Consider the following 17,414-nt stretch of genomic DNA (forward strand, 5'->3'; position numbering starts at 1 on the left):
AACAGTATATGTATATGTACCCTGATGTATGTATGTATGTATGTATGTATGTATGTATGTATGTATGTATGTATGTATGTATGTATGTATGTATGTATGTATGTATGTATGTATGTATGTATGTATGTACAGTATATCATGTATGTACAGTATATCATGTGTATTGTTCCTTAGTTTACCCCCCTCTGTTTTTGTTATAAACAACAATGCAAATCGTTTTATATTTAATTTTGGATACATGGCCAAATAAAATATTGTGGCTGACTTTTTACAGGCTTGCGTAGGTCAGTCACCTGTGAAGACCAGCATCATTTACCCCTGAACCAGCGCTGCCATGGGTGGAACCAGGACACCAGTGGACACAGGAGCTGGGTCCGAACTCATGGGTAAGTTTGGCAGGCTGTCGTGTTGGCAGGACTTCAACCACCTATTCATTGCACAATATCTAATAATATTTACATTTACAAACAAAAAGGAACCATAACCATTTCAAATTAAATATATATATAAAAAAAAAATCAAATTAAATAAAAAAATTAAATTAAATTAAATTTAAAAACCTACTGCGCGCATCCTGCGCAGAAGCCCATTGTGCACATCCTGCGCAGAAGCCCACTGAGCAATTATTAATATTGTTGGTGACATTTCCTTGATAAATGTGTGGAGGTTTTATTACTTCCGAGGTTATGTTTTCACCTCTGATTTGTCAGTCAACACGTAATAAACTACTGGACCAATAACCACAAAACTTGGTAGAAGGAAGCTGCATGGATCAGAGATGAACCTGTACGGCTCTGTTGAGCTCTACTGAGTGCCAGTCTAGTGAATGAATCTGGAATCCTCTCTCAAAAAACATTTCCCCCCCCACAGGGTTTGTAGTGTGAAGCTAATGAGGTGTTTTATAAAGATGTGATCGAAAACGTCAGACCAAGTGAATCCACTTTATTTCAGCATGAACAGAAAAAAAAGAAGGGAGTTTCATTTCACCGTTAGCAGCAGGACATACTTCTGGATTTCCCCTCTTCTCATACCACAAAGGTTACTCTATCTCTTTAGTTACTCATAAAGCTCTGTTCAGTTAGACACACAAAGGGATATAAGAACTGGGGTTAATGAAAATGCAAGAGAATTCAAAACCAACACAAATTAGTCCTCCCCACGTAACACTTAGTTTTACTCAACCTGCGTCCCTGAAAATCAAGTATGTGTCCCTTCTGTATTTCCAAAAACACTTTCATCATTTAAAAAAAAAACACTGGCATGAAAATGAATTAAACATGGACACTACAGGGGTATATCAGGCAGTCCATGCCCAACATACTATATTGCCATCTTTCTGCAGCAGGAACCTGAGAAACGAGAATGCATAACACATCAGTATCATTACTTAGGTTTCCATGGCTCTGACCAAACAGCTGCTCTCCAGTGGTTGCCCTGAATGAGCTTTGCTAATGAAAGAATACTGCATAGTCACATGCAGTATGCGTTGAGAGCCCAGCATCCTGGTTTAAATGTTACTATCAACACATCTCCTTTGGTACTCTGTGTGCAACAAGCATACTGTGTCAGGGTGAAAATTAAAATGAATTACACATACAGCGTAATTAATTTTGTATTATTATAATTTTGTACTAACAGGAGAAAACTTACGTCAAAGTCTTATGGATGATGGGTACCCAGTTGTAGCGATGGTGGATACCTGTGTATTCAAAACAAATGAGATGTTAAAAGACCTACCTCGAACATAAGTAACCGTCAAGTAGATAAACTACAGGTCTATTAGAAGAATTTAGATAAACCATTAATATTAGAAGAAGAAAATTTCCTTCTCAAACTTCTCTGTTTACACCTTAATCATAATATAGCTTAAAAACCCAAAGCAAAGAATAAAATCATTTCAACATGCATCAGTAGACATTCAATTATCTGAAATAGTTTTAATAAAAAATGCACTTGTCAAAGTGTAGATGTGCTATGTCTTGAGTTTTAGATGGTGGCATGTCTTGCCAGCATCTAAAACATCCTCCTGGATGGGCTCCCTGTGTGAACAGACTGCGGTTGGAGTCAAAGATGAATCAAAAAAAGATTAAATTATCAGGTGCACAATTTAGAAAGCACCGCAAAGTAGAGGAGTAGAAGAAAGAACAATATAGAGGTAAGAATCACCCCGATTGTGGACATCATTAATGTTTATTTTTGTCGACATGACATGATATGCTATCAGTACAGCTGATTTCAGACTCTTTATATTTTTTGTTAGATATTTTTATTGTTTTTTATAGCTTACAATTTTGTTTGCCTGTGTGTGCATCTGTATGCAGTCCAAAAGTTATTGTGGATGCATGACAGTTTGCGTGTGTATGTTGGGGGGCGCCAATTGGAAATCTCGCCTTGGGTGCCAACATTGCCAGGGCCGGCCCTGCCTCACACTGCCTGGCAAAGAGCGAGCATTGAGTGGGGGGGGGCATGGAAAGAGGAAGAGACAAAGAGTGATGGCAAAAAATTGTTAGCTGCAAGAGATCACTCCCTCTCTCTCTCTGTTGCTTCTCCACATCCAGGTGAGTGGAGCACACACCAGGTCACCCAGAGGGGCTCACAAAAGAGGCCTCTCGTGTTTCTCGTTTCTCTTTCTCCCTCCCGCTGTCTTTCTACGGGACTTTCAGAGCCTGTTATGAGCAATGCACATACAAAAAACTATTTAAATATATATGTATTTCTGCATCCTGTTCAGTAAAATTATTGAGTGTAAGTGATTATTTAATGCATTAATGACTTATTGATCAAACAGTTTTAAAAGTGTGCTCATCTTGGCACCATTTGTTTATTTTTCCAAAGCAAAGTGTGAGTTTTCATAGAATTATTGAAATAGAAATATTGGGCCTCCAACCTGCAGTGCTTGATCTGTGACACTAGAGGTCCCTGCTGATCCATCGTTAGCAGTTGTTTCTGTGGGTGGCTGGTCTGAGGAGAACTACTAGTGGAATGTCTTAAATAAATCAATTTGTGCATTGCCACTAGTTTCATACACCCCCACTCCTGTGAACAAAAGCACAGCAATGATCCACAGAAGAAGAAACATGTTGGATTAAACGGGCACAGACCAAAAACATATTGCAAAAAATTTTGAGGCAATGTAATGTGCAATAGAATGAAATAGAATGATTTAAGTCATTATATTGTCATCACAAACTGCTTTTTTGTCACCATCAAACCACTGGAAGCTCAGGACCTCCACTGGAAGCAGTGTTATCTTTAAATACATTGACTGGCAGCTGCTGCAGCAGTTTGTTTGAAGAGTTTTGATGGGCATTTTCGACATTTTTCTACCCTAAAAACTACACATTTACCATTTCAAGCCACAGTAATAGACTGAATTCAAGCCCATTGCCCTTTGAGGCTGTGTCATACAGATCAGACCATATTCCCCCCCCCCTTGGATGATGGTTTGTCAGACGTCTTCTCTGCTGAATCACACTAGAGAAAGACCAAAATCAAGTTGTGCAGAGTGTTAGCAGACCCATTGATCTATTTTGAAACTTTGTCAAAGTTAATAATCAGTAAAAGTAACATCATAATAAAAATAATGGATTAATGCAATTTTTGTTGGACCGTATAGACACAAAGTCATGATATCACAGTATTTACATTCACTACACAAAAACATGTTGACCAAGGTGCTTAACAACTCAAAATGCATCCGTCACTTAAAGGAGTCATTGATTTATGTCCAGAGGTACCACACTCACTTTGTCTGTGTAGGAAGCCAATGACTGACCTGAGGCATGGCGTCCGTGATGGTCGGGCTCTGGAGGAGGAGGAGGAGGACGACCGGTGTGTCATGGTTCAGAGGTCAGGAAGTGGAATGTGACAGCAACTGGTAATTTAATGACGAAGGAAATGCACGTTATAGGTTTCTTAAATGTTTAAAGGCTTTCTACTAGCATTTTTTTTTAAATGTTTTTTACATTTAAAAAAAAAAATCTCATTATCTTCTGCCTGATGCACAGCAGATTTGGAGTCATGAACAGATTTAGTGAGACCAGAGAGTGTGAAATTGTGAAATTGAAATTGTTAAAATGTTATATTTAAAATACATTTTTTGAAATTTTGATAGATACAAATCAGTATAAAGTACAGATAAATAAAACAAAAATTTGGTTTAATTCACTTTTTTCATGTTGCAGTAATGTTTTACTAAATTTCCCCCCAAAAAATTGCCTGGAGTAGTTTAGGGTTCACGCTGAACTTGTAAAGCAATGGTGAGTGTTTATTATTTAAAAGATATAATTCAGTCAAAGTGTCACTTTTTGTCATAAAGGTACAAATATATCAAAAACAAGTAGCAAGTCATTTTCTTTGCAGCAGTAGCACAGGGACAATTTATCAGTTCTGTTAATTATGTGCCACAATGTGTGTGTCCTCGGTGTGTTTGCATGTTTGTGTGTGTTTTGCTGCTGAGACGGTAGTGACACAGGGTAGATTAGGGGTGACACTGGCTAAATGTTTGCAGATGAGGCCTCCCAATATCTAATCACCACGGTAACAAGGGTCACCAGGGTGGGCCAGTGGGCCAAGTAGCCCAAGGCATTGTGTGTATCTATGGGGCAAGATGTTTCCTTCAGAATCAACCGTTTTGTGGATGTGTGACTCCATGCATGGGGCTGAGGTTCTGTGTGTGCGTGCATGCATGTTAATGTGTGTGTGTGTGTGTGTGTGTGTGTGTGTGTGTGTGTGTGTGTGTGTGTGTGTGTGTGTGTGTGTGTGTATATGTGTCTGTTTGTGTGTGTTTGTGTGTGTGTGTGTGTGTATGTGTGTGCCATCCTTTGTGCCTTGACCACTTGCCTGAGGGAAAAGTGTGTTTGGCTGCTGCCCTTGCAAACTCCACTTAACACAACCCTGTCCCCCCTGACCTCAGCCTCCGTCACAGTCGTTGCAGGAGGTGGAAGAGAGTGGAAACTTCCTGGTGCACAACAACTGTCATTCTAGTGCTGCGTGCGCATTCCTGTTGGCTACCAGGAACTGCTGTCACAGAACATTAGTCACACAACATAATTTGGGTAGTTTGCTGCTCTTATTTTTCTTATTAAATTGTAAAAAAGACTCAATGACCAGCCACATGATGAGCAGAGATAGCAGAGCCTGATACTACAACACAGCTCCGCAAAGAGGCCTCAGGAATATTGCAAACGTGAGGAAAATAAATAAAAACAAAGCTGTATCCTGTAGGCAAAAAAGGATTTTATCTCCAGAATAACTGAAGTCAAAAGTGCAAAATACTGCTACTACTGTGTGTTATTTTAGGCTGAATGACAACTCGTCTGCGATGAAAGAGGTCTGGCTATCATCACTCTGATATGTGAGGTTTCAAAGCAACATACGATAAGTTAACTGTATTTATATAGTGGTTTAAACTGTGCTTTATTGACCATGCGGGAGGAACAGCTGTCAGATGCTGAAATGAACAGGGATAGATCTGCTGGGGATTTAAAAGTACTGCTGAGGTGCATTGTCCCACATATGAGCCAGCTTTGTGCAGTGATTGCAAGGTCCACATATTGTCATGGGCTTATAACATTCTTTTATTTATCCCATTAAATGATCTGAACACAAGAAAGGGCAGATTCATTATTATTTATGCATCTGTTACATTGTCAATTAAGTTATAGTTTTTTACAAATTGATCAAATCACATTTGATATTTAAAATGATGAATTTTTATGCCATGTGCACATATTTTTCATAACTCGCTTTAAACACATTACATTACATTACTACATTTCATTTAGCTGACACTTTTATCCAAAGCGACTTACAATAAGTGAGTTCAACCATGAGGGTACAAACCCAGAAGACTCAAACACAATTGTGTAGACTTGCTGTTTCGACACCAGTTCATAGCAAATATACTGTTTTACATTTATGTATGTAACATATCTATGTTTATGTATACCTAATACAAGGATGATCTTGTCTTGTGGAGTGGAATGATATTTTACTGCGTTAATCATTAAATTACACTTTTTATTGTTTGCTAAATCTTCTTCTCATAAAACCATGCAGCACAAAATTGATATTTTTATTTTCTCCCCCTCTCAAAGTCTGGTAAATTAAGTAAAATAATACAGCCACTCAGAGATAAGGTCGATCTGCATTTCATTTTTCAAAAGAACTCAAATAAAGCTGCTTTTCATCCATTTAGGAAATTCCACAGAAGCGGTGTGGGGATACTGTGGGCAGAAATACCACAAATCTTCAGGGAACGCCGCCGGAGGAGAATATTTCCCGGAATTTTTGGGGCCTGCGTGTGCAGCCTACACAGCAGCAGCTCGCTCTGCATCTGAACGCAACTCGTTTTGAGATAACGCAGGTAGCAGAGCACTTGGTCTCCTCCACTGTTCCTCTCTGGAGAGCCTAAAATGAAAACAATAAGTGGAGAGAAGAAGACAGGGAGGGAGTCTAGGATATACGAGGAAGAGAAGGGAGAAAAAGGTGCATTTTTCAAATGGTGAATAATTTGTCTACCCTGACATGATGCTGCACAGGACCACTTCCTGTGGCTCAGGTTTCAGTCTGCGTGTGTGTGAGTGTAAATGTGCTATGGGGGGAGGGTCCACTTCCTTCACCCAGTCCTGATTTTGGAGCCCTTATAGAAGATGGAAAGACGATACAATGAAAGCAGGAAACTAAAAGATTATAAAATGAAAAATGGCTCTTTATCAAGTCCATTTATAGATATGTAATAGTTCTGTTTTCACAAATTAATTTGGAATTTCTTCTTTTGTTTGTTCTCTTTTTCTTTTTCCATGTTTTTTCATATGTAGTACCAGAAGAAGATGCATGTTTGGGAAATTCAGGGTGTCTTGTATTCCAAGAATGGATGGGCCAAATGCACTAGCCTGACACAGAAATAAAATTGTATTTGTACATATCTGCCACAGAGAGTTTTATATGATAGTAGTAAGCGTACATTTCTGGGGTTCCACTTGGATTTGACAGATGAAAACACCCTTTTGTAAATATTGATGAGATTATGAATGATAAATTAGATAATGAAGGTGGATACAAAGGATTTGTCCAGCAGAATGAGGGTTCTTACTTACTTTAGAAACTTTAAAGTATTTTATTTAAGTGTATTGGTTGCTATTTGTATATTTGGGCCTGAGACAGAACCAGGATTTGTGCATTGTTGCATGCAGGTGCTGTTTATGTGTTTGGCCTTGCGACGTGGTGTATGGTCACTTCTAAGTCAAACAACCTTGTTCAGACATTATGTTTCCACTCCCTTTAAATTCATGTTAAGCCCGCCATTTAATAGCAGTGCTGATATCCCTCTAGTGCCTTTAATAACCAGTGTTTATCTTAAAGCTGCAGAGCACCAGGAGTTACCACACACTCAGGTTGTGTTATTGTGCAAGGTATTTCCTCCCTGACGCACAACCTGTTTGCTCAGCGTTTTGTTTTGCTAAATTACTTCGCTTTTATTGATTGGCTTTCTCTGTCTTTCTTCTTTTAATGGTGCACTGCTTTGCTGCCTGTCTGTGTGTGTGTGTGTCTTTGTGTGTGTGTGTGTGTCTTTGTGTGTGTGTGTGTGTGTCTGTGTGTGTGTGTGTGTGTGTGTGTGTGTGTGTGTGTGTGTGTGTGTGTGTGTGTGTGTGTGTGTTTGTGTGTGTGTGTGTGTGTGTGTGTGTGTCCAGCTTGGGGCTTGGCAGTGTCTGTTCTGAGGTTTCTGTGGCTGCAGGTAGCGGACCTGTTCACTTAAACACTGTACCTCTAATGTACTCCAGATGATCCAACTATTTATAACTCTCCCACACACACACACACACACACACACTGCAGTCTTGGTGCCTAGCTCTTTACTATGTTATTATTTCATGAGTCTTCTGGAGTTGCACTCTCTCTCTCTCTCTCTCTCTCTCTCTCTCTCTCTCTCTCTCTCTCTCTCTCTCTCTCTCTCTCTCTCACACACACACAACATTTTACACTTCTCTTATCATGCCATGACTCCAGTTTGAGTGTGCGTGCGTGTGTTTTTGTGTATATGTGCGAGTCTGAAAGTTGGCACCGACCCTTACCGGGCAGCCAGGGGAAGAGAATTATGAGGCCTTTAGGTCTGTTTTACAGGACTTGAAAAAACAGGCATGTGGTTCGTACGACACCAGATTGCAGACTTATAAAATCCCACAACCAACACCTTCAGAGAGGGCGAGAAGAAAGGGAGACGCAGACAGAAAAACAACAGTCAGGAAAGCAAATAGAGTGTTCTAATATTAAACCTTCAAACACACACACACACACACACACACACACACACACACACACACACACACACACACACACACACACACACACACACTCTCTCACAGCACCACTGGCTAGAAAAATGCTGGCCGGCGATTATCTCTGGATCAGCAAGACTTTATTTTCTCACAGTCCCTGCATCTTTCTCTTTGTCTCGACTGAGTTTTCTTCCATTCCTAAAGCGCACCCACAACCTCCAGTGTTGCACGCACAGATTACTGAGGCACAGTGAGTGTTTTTGTATTAACGTGTCGAGGTAAACAACAAAAATGGCAAAACTGAGGGAGTTTGGAAGAAGAGGAGGATATAAGAGAGCGGAAATCATTTGCAGAGCGGGGGAAGATTATAAAATAGATAAAAGGAGAGAATATGATGAAGAGGAGGAGAGGGAGAGGGGGAGAAAGAGCGAGGTGAAAAGATGGAAACAGACCACCTCAAAGTAATGAGAGCGGGACTGAGGAGGGAGAAATAAAGTAGGTGGAGAGAGAAACAGAGACCACCCCACAGTGAAGCAGATTTTTTAACGTCTATTTCTCTCCCAGCACTGCTCCCTTTAGACCAACTCTGAGGCTGGAGTCGCTCTAACTGCCAAGTCATCCTTCACTTTACCCTTGTGCATGTTCATTGCATGTGTGTGTGTGTGTGTGTGTGTGTGTGTGTGTGTGTGTGTGTGTGTGTGTGTGTGTGTGTGTGTGTGTGTGTGCATACTTGCTTGTGACAGGGGCCCTCAGAACACCAGTAAACTATGACTGTACTCTGGTTATTGCTTTCAACAGAGAAAAACTCAAAAACTTTATATAATACGTGGTGATGCAACACTGTGTGGAAGTGTGTGTGTGGAAGTGTGTGTATGAACTCATCCTATCTCTGTAGGACATTTTCTAGTATAAACACTGACCTTGTGAGGACCAGTAGACTTGGGGACAGAAGCTCAGAAAAGCTGTGAGTGCACGTGTGTGTGTGGGTAGGTGGGTAGGTGGTTATGCATGGTCAAAAATAAGTCCCAATAAGTTAATCATTAATAACGACATGTTTTAAGGTTGAGTTAAGATTAAGTTTGATTTAAGGTAATGTTTATGGTTATGGTTAAAGTAAGGTTTAGGGTTAGGCAAGTTTTAATAGTTAAGGTTTGAGTAAATGCCCTGGAAATCATTGTGTGTGTGTGTGTGTGTGTGTGTGTGTGTGTGTGTGTGTGTGTGTGTGTGTGTGTGTGTGTGTGTGTGTGTGTGTGTGTGTGTGTGTGTGTGTGTGTGTGTGTGTGTGTGTGTGTGTCAGTCACTACGAGTCAAGACAATCCTCTCCGCTGTCAACACAACAAGGAAATATACATTTCCCCGTGGAAAACCACAATCCCATCATTGTGAATGCCTCTATGTTGAGTTAAACAATGCCTTCTCTCTGTGGAAGTAACACACACACTGTGTTGTGCGTGACCTTCAGGGCTTTTCCATACTGATGGGCCACAGATCTACGCACGATAAGAGCCGAGTGTGGTTTTTGAAAGGTAAACATGCAGAAAACCCCTTTAACATTCATCAGTAGACCCCCTAATGTTCCCCATTTTCAGCCAGAATTAGACAGTCAAACAGCTTAAATCCAATAAGGGAACTTTGTATAGGGTGCAGTAAATTGAGTTAGGAGAAAGAGCCTATGTGTTTGAATGAACCCTGCCGGTCTTTGATAAAGCGCCTATGTTTATGTTCGTAAAGCGGGGCCACTGTGATATTGTCTGGTATGTGGAGAGTTATAAGAGGCTTGTGCTTAACTCAATCTGCAAGATAAACAGCCCCGGGCAGCAGCGCTGTGAGGATTCCTATAAGTTTGGTCCCCTCTTCCTGCCCCCGTTTCTCCACAACCCGTCCTCTAATCTTCCCCACTTTATCAGCTTCTTTAAATTTCAATCTCATCCCTGCCATCTGACTTTCTTCTTCCTGTGCTGTTGTCCCCAACAATCCAAACCGATTGTCCCCGCACTTCTCTGGCCGTGCATCTGAGAGGTATTAAGTGGTCATTCAGTGGAGGTGAATGCAGTGGCTTGTGGTCCTGCTGGGGGTCGCTGTAGTCGGCGGACAGGGTCAGTTTGAGGGGTCACAGGTCAAGAATGATGGTTGCAGTTGGCAGCGACCTCTAGGAACATGTGTGTTAGTGTGTGTGCTCATTATGTTACCGGGCTGCACTCACTTCCTCCTTGCTTTTACAGAGTCTTTATAAAGAACTACTATCTCTATCAAAAGCAACATTTTAAATAGTCCCCTTGTTACTTCACATTTCCCCTCATATTAAAAATGATGACTTGAAAGAACGAGGCCAAAACAGAGTTTTTTCCGGTGCAGAGGGACTAAATACATTCAGGTGTATCACTGGAGGGTTGATCCAGTCATTAAGTAGTGGGCTTATAAAGTTTGGGGATTTCTCGGTCAGTTGTTCCAAGCTGATGCAGGCTGTTGATTGCAAACTGTTATATTTGTTTATTTGTTTATTTAGAAGGATCCCCATTAGCTCTACCCTAAGACAGAGCTACTTTTAGTGGGGTCCACATAGAAGACATACATACAGATATCAAACATTTAAAACATACATTACAATACCTATATCAAATATTTAAAACATACGTTAAATTACAAATATCAAAAGTTAAAATACATTGAATAATGATCATACAATTATATGTTACAAATATCAAAAATAAGTTAGTGGTTATGCAGTTTTACCTTTGTCATGATATAAAATACTGATAGGTAATTCCATAGAAGTGAAAACGTCAAACCATGTAATGGAGTCCTACACGTTTAGATATAGAACATATAGAACAATATGGTGGAAATTTGATGTTATCACCTAGTATTTTGTTATTTTGTTGTATTTTGTTGTGTTTATTGTTATTGTATAATTTCAAATATGGACATTGCCCCTTTTATTTATTCGGTCCGTCCTATTGTATGGTTTCGAATCTGTTGCATTTGTAATGTATGTTCTTGAGTTAATGTTTAAGGATTTAAAGTTGTTGCTGTGGACGAGTCAAGACAAGTCAGTATCTACACTTCACGTCATTTTTCTGAGCAGTATTTAATTTCCTATGAGAGATTGTTCTCTGATACATGGTTCGCTCCATTTGAGATGCATGAGTCCATTGCAGCCAACAATAGTGCACACACATAGACACAGGTAAACACAATCACAACGTACATACACGCACACAATCAGTAACAGCTTCAGGTTGAGATGAAACAGATAATTACCACTAATAGAAACCAGACATTTAAATCTAGTCTCTCTTGCTCTCTATCCCCCTGTGTGTGTGTGTGTGTGTGTGTGTGTGTGTGTGTGTGTGTGTGTGTGTGTGTGTGTGTGTGTGTGTGTGTATGTGTGTGTGTGTGTGTGTGTGTGTGTGTGTGTGTGTGTGTGTGTGTGTGCGCGCGCACGTGTGTGTGTGTGTGTGTGTGTGTGTGTGTGTGTGTGCGCACGTGGTTCTGGCTCCCCACTACCTTGTCTTTTTGTAGTGTTGGGGGTTAATATAAACCAGGGCCTGTTCCCCTGTAATGAGGAACTGCAGGGAGAGAGAGAGAGATTGGAGTGAGGGAGACACTAAGCTGAAAGAAGTAAAGCGAGACAGGTAGAGCTCTGCGGGAGTGATTCAACTTAAACAACCAAACAAACCACAACCTGAGCCGACCGGCGACGATGGAGAAATCAATTTCTATGAAGATTTACAGCTCCTGGCCTTATTAAAGCACACATAGGCCTGCACCTTTGACATGTAGATTTGTTTAAGGACTACGGACCCAAAGCAAGCAGATATAAACTGATTAATGATCAGGACAGAGTGTGTGTGAGTGTGAGTGTCAATCATCAAAGAGTCTATAAATCATAGAAATCCAGAGAGCCAGATGCCTTCACACTGATAACAAGCAGTCATCCCATTACCTTCAAACATCAAACAGGGGGTCTGAGGCGCAGGAGCCCTCGTTCCTCTCTCTCTTTCTCTCTCTTTCTCTCTCTCAGGAATGTATTTCCCTGTTTGGTAGGCGTGAGAAATCTCCCTCATGTGTGTGTGCGCAACCTGGGTTTGTGTGTGCGTGTGTTTGTGTGTGTGTTTCAGAGCCTCAGAGGTGACATTCCTCTGTGTCAGAGCAACAGCCTCAAGTTTAAGATAACACGGCCACGGTGATCTAAGGGTGGGAATCGATTCCCCCCGGTGGCTGGCGAGGGCCTCGGGTCAGAGCTGATGGGTTTACCTTCCGCACGCAACCTGTGATGCAAAACCAAAGTAATGCTGCTGTTTAACCAGCTCACAACAACCCTATGGAAACACACTATACCGAGCCACTGTATTGACCTCAGAATCCTCTCTGATGGTCCAACTGATATTACTATCGTGGTATTGTGGTACTTTAATAACATTTAAGGGAATTAAGGAATTGTGAAGGTGATTTAGGAAAGTAAATATAATATTGGCCCTCTAGTCCCGACCTAATCTAGTCTTACCATCCCTGTATGCATCTGATGATGTTTATGTCTTTGAAATGTACACTTTACTTTTTAGATATTATCCATCCATGGGTCTCTAATAAAGAGAACGAGTGAATGGATGTGTGAACTATTATTATTGGCTCTGGTTAACAAGTTTATTTGTCCCATATTTACCTCTGCCAAGGAAGTTATGCTTTCAGTGGCATTTGTTTGCTTGTCTGATAGTTAACAGGATCACAAGAACTGCTGGACTGATTATGCAACTTGGTGGAAATATGCCGCATGGGTCAGAGAAGAACCCATTCAAGTTTGGTGCAGATCTGAATCAAGTGGCATCTTAAAGAAAAATGTTTGGAGACCTGATATTTATGAGTGTGCATGGTTTGGTGAAGATCCAGCCCTAAATCTGAATCTAGGGTTAGGGTTAGCTAGATCCAGATTTAAATCTGGATCTAGCTAGCGACACTCTCGTTTAAATCAGGAATTCATTGTGTTTCTTTGGAAAGGTGAGTGTTTGTGGCACAATGTGAATATATGTTCACTTCAGATGGATTAAAATGTGGTAAATCTTAACTTTAAAATAATATATTTTTAAAATCATCTTGATTATGTAGGAAGAACTTGATGAACAGTATAAAAAGTTATATAAAACAACTGCATTAAACTTCTACCTTGCACAGACCAATGCTTTGGATAAAACATCCATATATTTTCCTATAGATTGTTTTGTGTTTTTCCATGGCATTGCTACTTTAAGTTTCGTTCACATGTTGTTTAAATATAGGTGACTAGTTCTTATTTCACTCAGAAGTGCAGGGTTTATATAACCAGTCTGCATAACGTCCCACATCCACCACTTTTATCTGTCAAAGCTCTCGAGGGAGCTGATGTAGCACCTGCACGAGATTTCCACGCTGACCTGTGGCTCGCTGGACATCTGGGAATATCATACGTGCCTCCTACAGCTCCACGTCCACCCTGTTTAAACAGACCACCAACTAATTATGGGTTTCCCAGATCCCTGAGCTCAAGAAATCACTACAGAATATAAAACCACAGCTATGAAATGTTTTCTTTTGTCCCCCTCCACTGTGGATTAGTTGACTCGGGATTCAGCAACAACCAATGAGAATAATCTCCCTCTATAGACTTAAAGCACTGAGGCGATGGGGAATAGGTTTGTAACAAAAATATCAAGTTTTTTTTTGTGCCAAATGATTACACTCACCCTGAGTGTAATCATTACACTGATGGTTTTTAACGATGAAGTCTCATAAAAATCCAGACAAATGATACCTTCATTATTTTTTATTCAAGATATTACCAAATATTTACAAAACTCAAAATGCGCAGATCCATTCAGCGTTCAGCATTCTCTGATAACAAAAAAAATAAATAACTTTTATTTGAGAAGGGGGGGAAAGGAATTTTAAACCTGTGTATAAAAATAAATACAAAATACTTCATCTGCTCTGAAACACTGTCACAAAGAATGTGGAATGAATTGTCATTTTTCACTCATGTTTCAAGACAGAGCAGTTCCTCAGAGCACATTTCGTTTGTTTTTTACAACATTCATCTAGTCGCAGTGGTCTCTCTTCTTTCTTCAAATCCATCCTGTCTGTCCTAAGTGCTCCTTCGCAAACATGACAGTCCATGCGAAGGGAAGTGTGAGAAGCCTGCTCTCCTCTCAGGCCTGAAGTACAGTGGCTGCAGTGCCAGGGCCTCAGCTGCAGTGGTTGGCCTGTGTCAGTCTATCTGAAGGGTTGGTCTGATCCACCAGTTCCTCAGTCTGTATAATCTGTTGGAAAAATAAACATTTGATTAAGAAAACAAATCCAACCAATAGAAATAAATCCTGCAAAGTAGTATTTCTTAATGCACTTATGGAGGTACGTGGATGTAACCAGATTGTGACAATACAGGGATGCAATAGGCACAAATCTAACAGCATATTTACTCTGTAAGCCTTTTCACCACAACTTTACACACCAGTTGTAATAAACAACTATGTTTTAATGTGTGAGATTCAAATTTTAAGGTAGATGGTGAAATCATGTTGTTCTTATACAACTAAATTGAGTAATTTGAGTTGTTAGCCTCTGTGGAGACCCACATCTATTTCAAAACAAACATAAAACGGGCCTAATAAATTGTCGAGCGGTTTGTGGAAATTCCATACGAATATTCCAATGGTAGATCTGCCAAAACATCAGAATGATCGCCTATCGCATTGATTTACCATCTGGGTATTGTGCGTAAAATGCGCATGTGAGACCATTTTGGCACAGTTTGTCTCCCCGCAAGATGAAGGACGACGTGAAAGCAGGTAACCCTACCTTGCTGTCCCATCCACAGCAGCTCTGCTAGTGGGATGCAGTAGACAGGGACCAGGCGCCCCCCATCCTCCAGACCGAGAACGCATAGCTCAGGCGTTCGTGCGCCACGTAGCTGCAGCTGGTTCCCCGCGCGTCCAGCTCGTCGCTTTGCAGGACTTGGCACAGGAAGTCGATGTACCGGGCCGCGAGCTTCAGCGTCTGGATCTTGCTGAGTTTGTCTGACGGCAGCGTGGGGATGATCTTCCGCAGCGACGTGAACGCCTCGTTGAGAGACTGTGTCCGTTGCCGCTCGCGCACGTTGGCCATTACGCGCTGCGTGTGGAGGTCTTCGAAGGAGCCCTCGGGGCTGCTGCTGGCCTCGCTGCCCCCGCTCCCGGCGCTGCCTCCTCCGGCCTCACAGCTCTTCCTGCACCTCTTCTTACCGCGGCCCGGGCTTTGGCTCTCCGCGTCCCCCTCCTCCTCCTCCTCCTCCTCCTCCGCGTCTACGCTCCTCCGTGCAGCCCGCCGCTTCCTGGCGCCTCTCCGCGGAAGATGCAGGTCGGTCTCCTCCTCGCTGTTCCCCGCACTGTCCATCGGGGAGGAGTCCTCTTCCCGCATTGTCTTTGTATTTCAAAAAAACTTGTCTGTGGACTGGAGGACCGTTACAGCCCCTGACCCGGATCCCCTGAGCTGGTTACAACATCAACAAACAGGACAGGTAATGAGGAGCGCTGCCTGCAGTGGCTGTGGGCTGGTTTTACGGTAAATCTCGTGCGCCAAGGAGAGAGGGAGAGGTGGCTGCCAGACTGGGACGATCGGGGCTCTTATAGGAGCAGGCAGGAGGATTTTGGGGAGCGCTGTGATTGGATGGAGGAGTGTAACATAATACTTAGGGAGAAGGAGAGGTCTAACTATAATATTAGGAATAGAGGTTAAGACAGACTCGTTTTTACACAGGATTCAGGAGAGTGGGTGTAGTCTGGGCGATGTTATTGAATCGTAGGTGTAGATTTGTGCAAAGGCCGAAAGAATTAGGGATGAATTCTTTCCCTCTACCACACCCCTATTTATTACTGCCTCAAATGCATTATGTTGTCTTGAATTTAGTGTAAATTTAACAGATTATACTGATGAAAGTCTGTAAAAACGAACGTGGATAAGAGAAAACACCGTCTCCATGTTCACTGAATTTGCTTTTTTGAGACACTGAGACCAGAAATTCCCCCACAGGCCTGATGTCTGTTGTCGGGCTTCTTTTTTTCTAGTCTGGGCCCTGCTTGGGAGCAGTGGTGAAAAATATCAGTCCTACTGAAACACAGGAGGTTGACACAGCGGGAGGCCTCCGCTCGTATACGCAGACCGAAGGTGTTTATTTTCCCGTCAGCAGCCCCGCGTCGAGGTATGCGCTTAAATGGGTCTGACTCACGCAGGGATCTCGACACCGCGGCTCAGGTTTAAAAGACTCGCCGTCCCAGGGAGCTTTCAGGGCGGATCCGTGCGCACAGCGGGACGCAGAAAAGGCGGTGGACGGCCGGAGCGCAATGCAAACACTGGAGGTGATAAAGATGTAGAAGGGGGGAGGGATGAGAGAGAAAGAGTTGCGGGTTCATATGGAGCCCAAACACGCAACACATGACCACCCAGCCCTAGGGCCTATACAGTCATAACGTCTATATAGTGTCAAAAATCAAGCAGGGACACCAGGAAACTTTGGCTGAGAGAAGAACGACTGGAAGTGGTTAGAATCAGCCTGAGGATGGCGCACACAGGATGAGGGTAACAGCAGCTCTCATTTTAAAAGGAGACACCACCACAAGCTCCTATCGGGCCCAAATCTCCCTAATCGAACTGGTTCAACACTCAGGGACATGTTACCCCGCTTGTCCCTGCAGCTCTCTCCTCTTATCACTGACTCAATTCACACCTCAGTGTCAAAGACAATATCCAGCGGTGTGCCACGAACCCTAGATTTTCAAATGCAATTTATTTTAATCTGATAACGCTTTTAAACCTTCCTGAATTTAGGGGGAAGATTTTCTCTCGGGGTAAAGACTGTCTCTCTCTCTCTCTCTCGCTCTCTCTCTCACACATACGCACAAACACACACACACACACACACACACACACACACACACACACACACACACACACACACACACACACACACACACACACACACACACACACACACACACACACACACGTTCATTGTGCGTCTGATGGATCAGGTGAGGCGAACAGCCGTGTCGCTCTCCAAGGTGCTGGAAACACACCTGACATGCACACCTCCCTCTTGCTTTTTACTCATCCTTTTACACAGCAAAA

General features: G+C 42.1%; 1 protein-coding gene across 1 annotated transcript; it reads right to left on the reverse strand.

Moving 5' to 3' along the window:
- Positions 1–14,509: 14,509 nt before the first annotated feature.
- twist1a (twist family bHLH transcription factor 1a) lies at positions 14,510–15,707 on the reverse strand. The gene is made up of 2 exons (XM_061093158.1): positions 15,111–15,707; positions 14,510–14,572 (listed from the first exon to the last, which is right to left on the reverse strand). Exon 1 carries the CDS (start codon positions 15,705–15,707, stop codon positions 15,138–15,140), a length of 570 nt encoding a protein of 189 aa, XP_060949141.1. The 3' UTR covers positions 14,510–14,572; positions 15,111–15,137.
- Positions 15,708–17,414: the final 1,707 nt, after the last annotated feature.

Source organism: Limanda limanda, chromosome 19 (assembly GCF_963576545.1).
Source record: "Limanda limanda chromosome 19, fLimLim1.1, whole genome shotgun sequence".
NCBI classification, from domain to species: Eukaryota; Metazoa; Chordata; class Actinopteri; order Pleuronectiformes; family Pleuronectidae; genus Limanda; species Limanda limanda.

What these genes read in the sequence shown, in the direction of transcription:
- twist1a (XM_061093158.1), bottom strand. Translation starts at nt 15,707, where the DNA reads ATGCGGGAAGAGGACTCCTCCCCGATGGACAGTGCGGGGAACAGCGAG.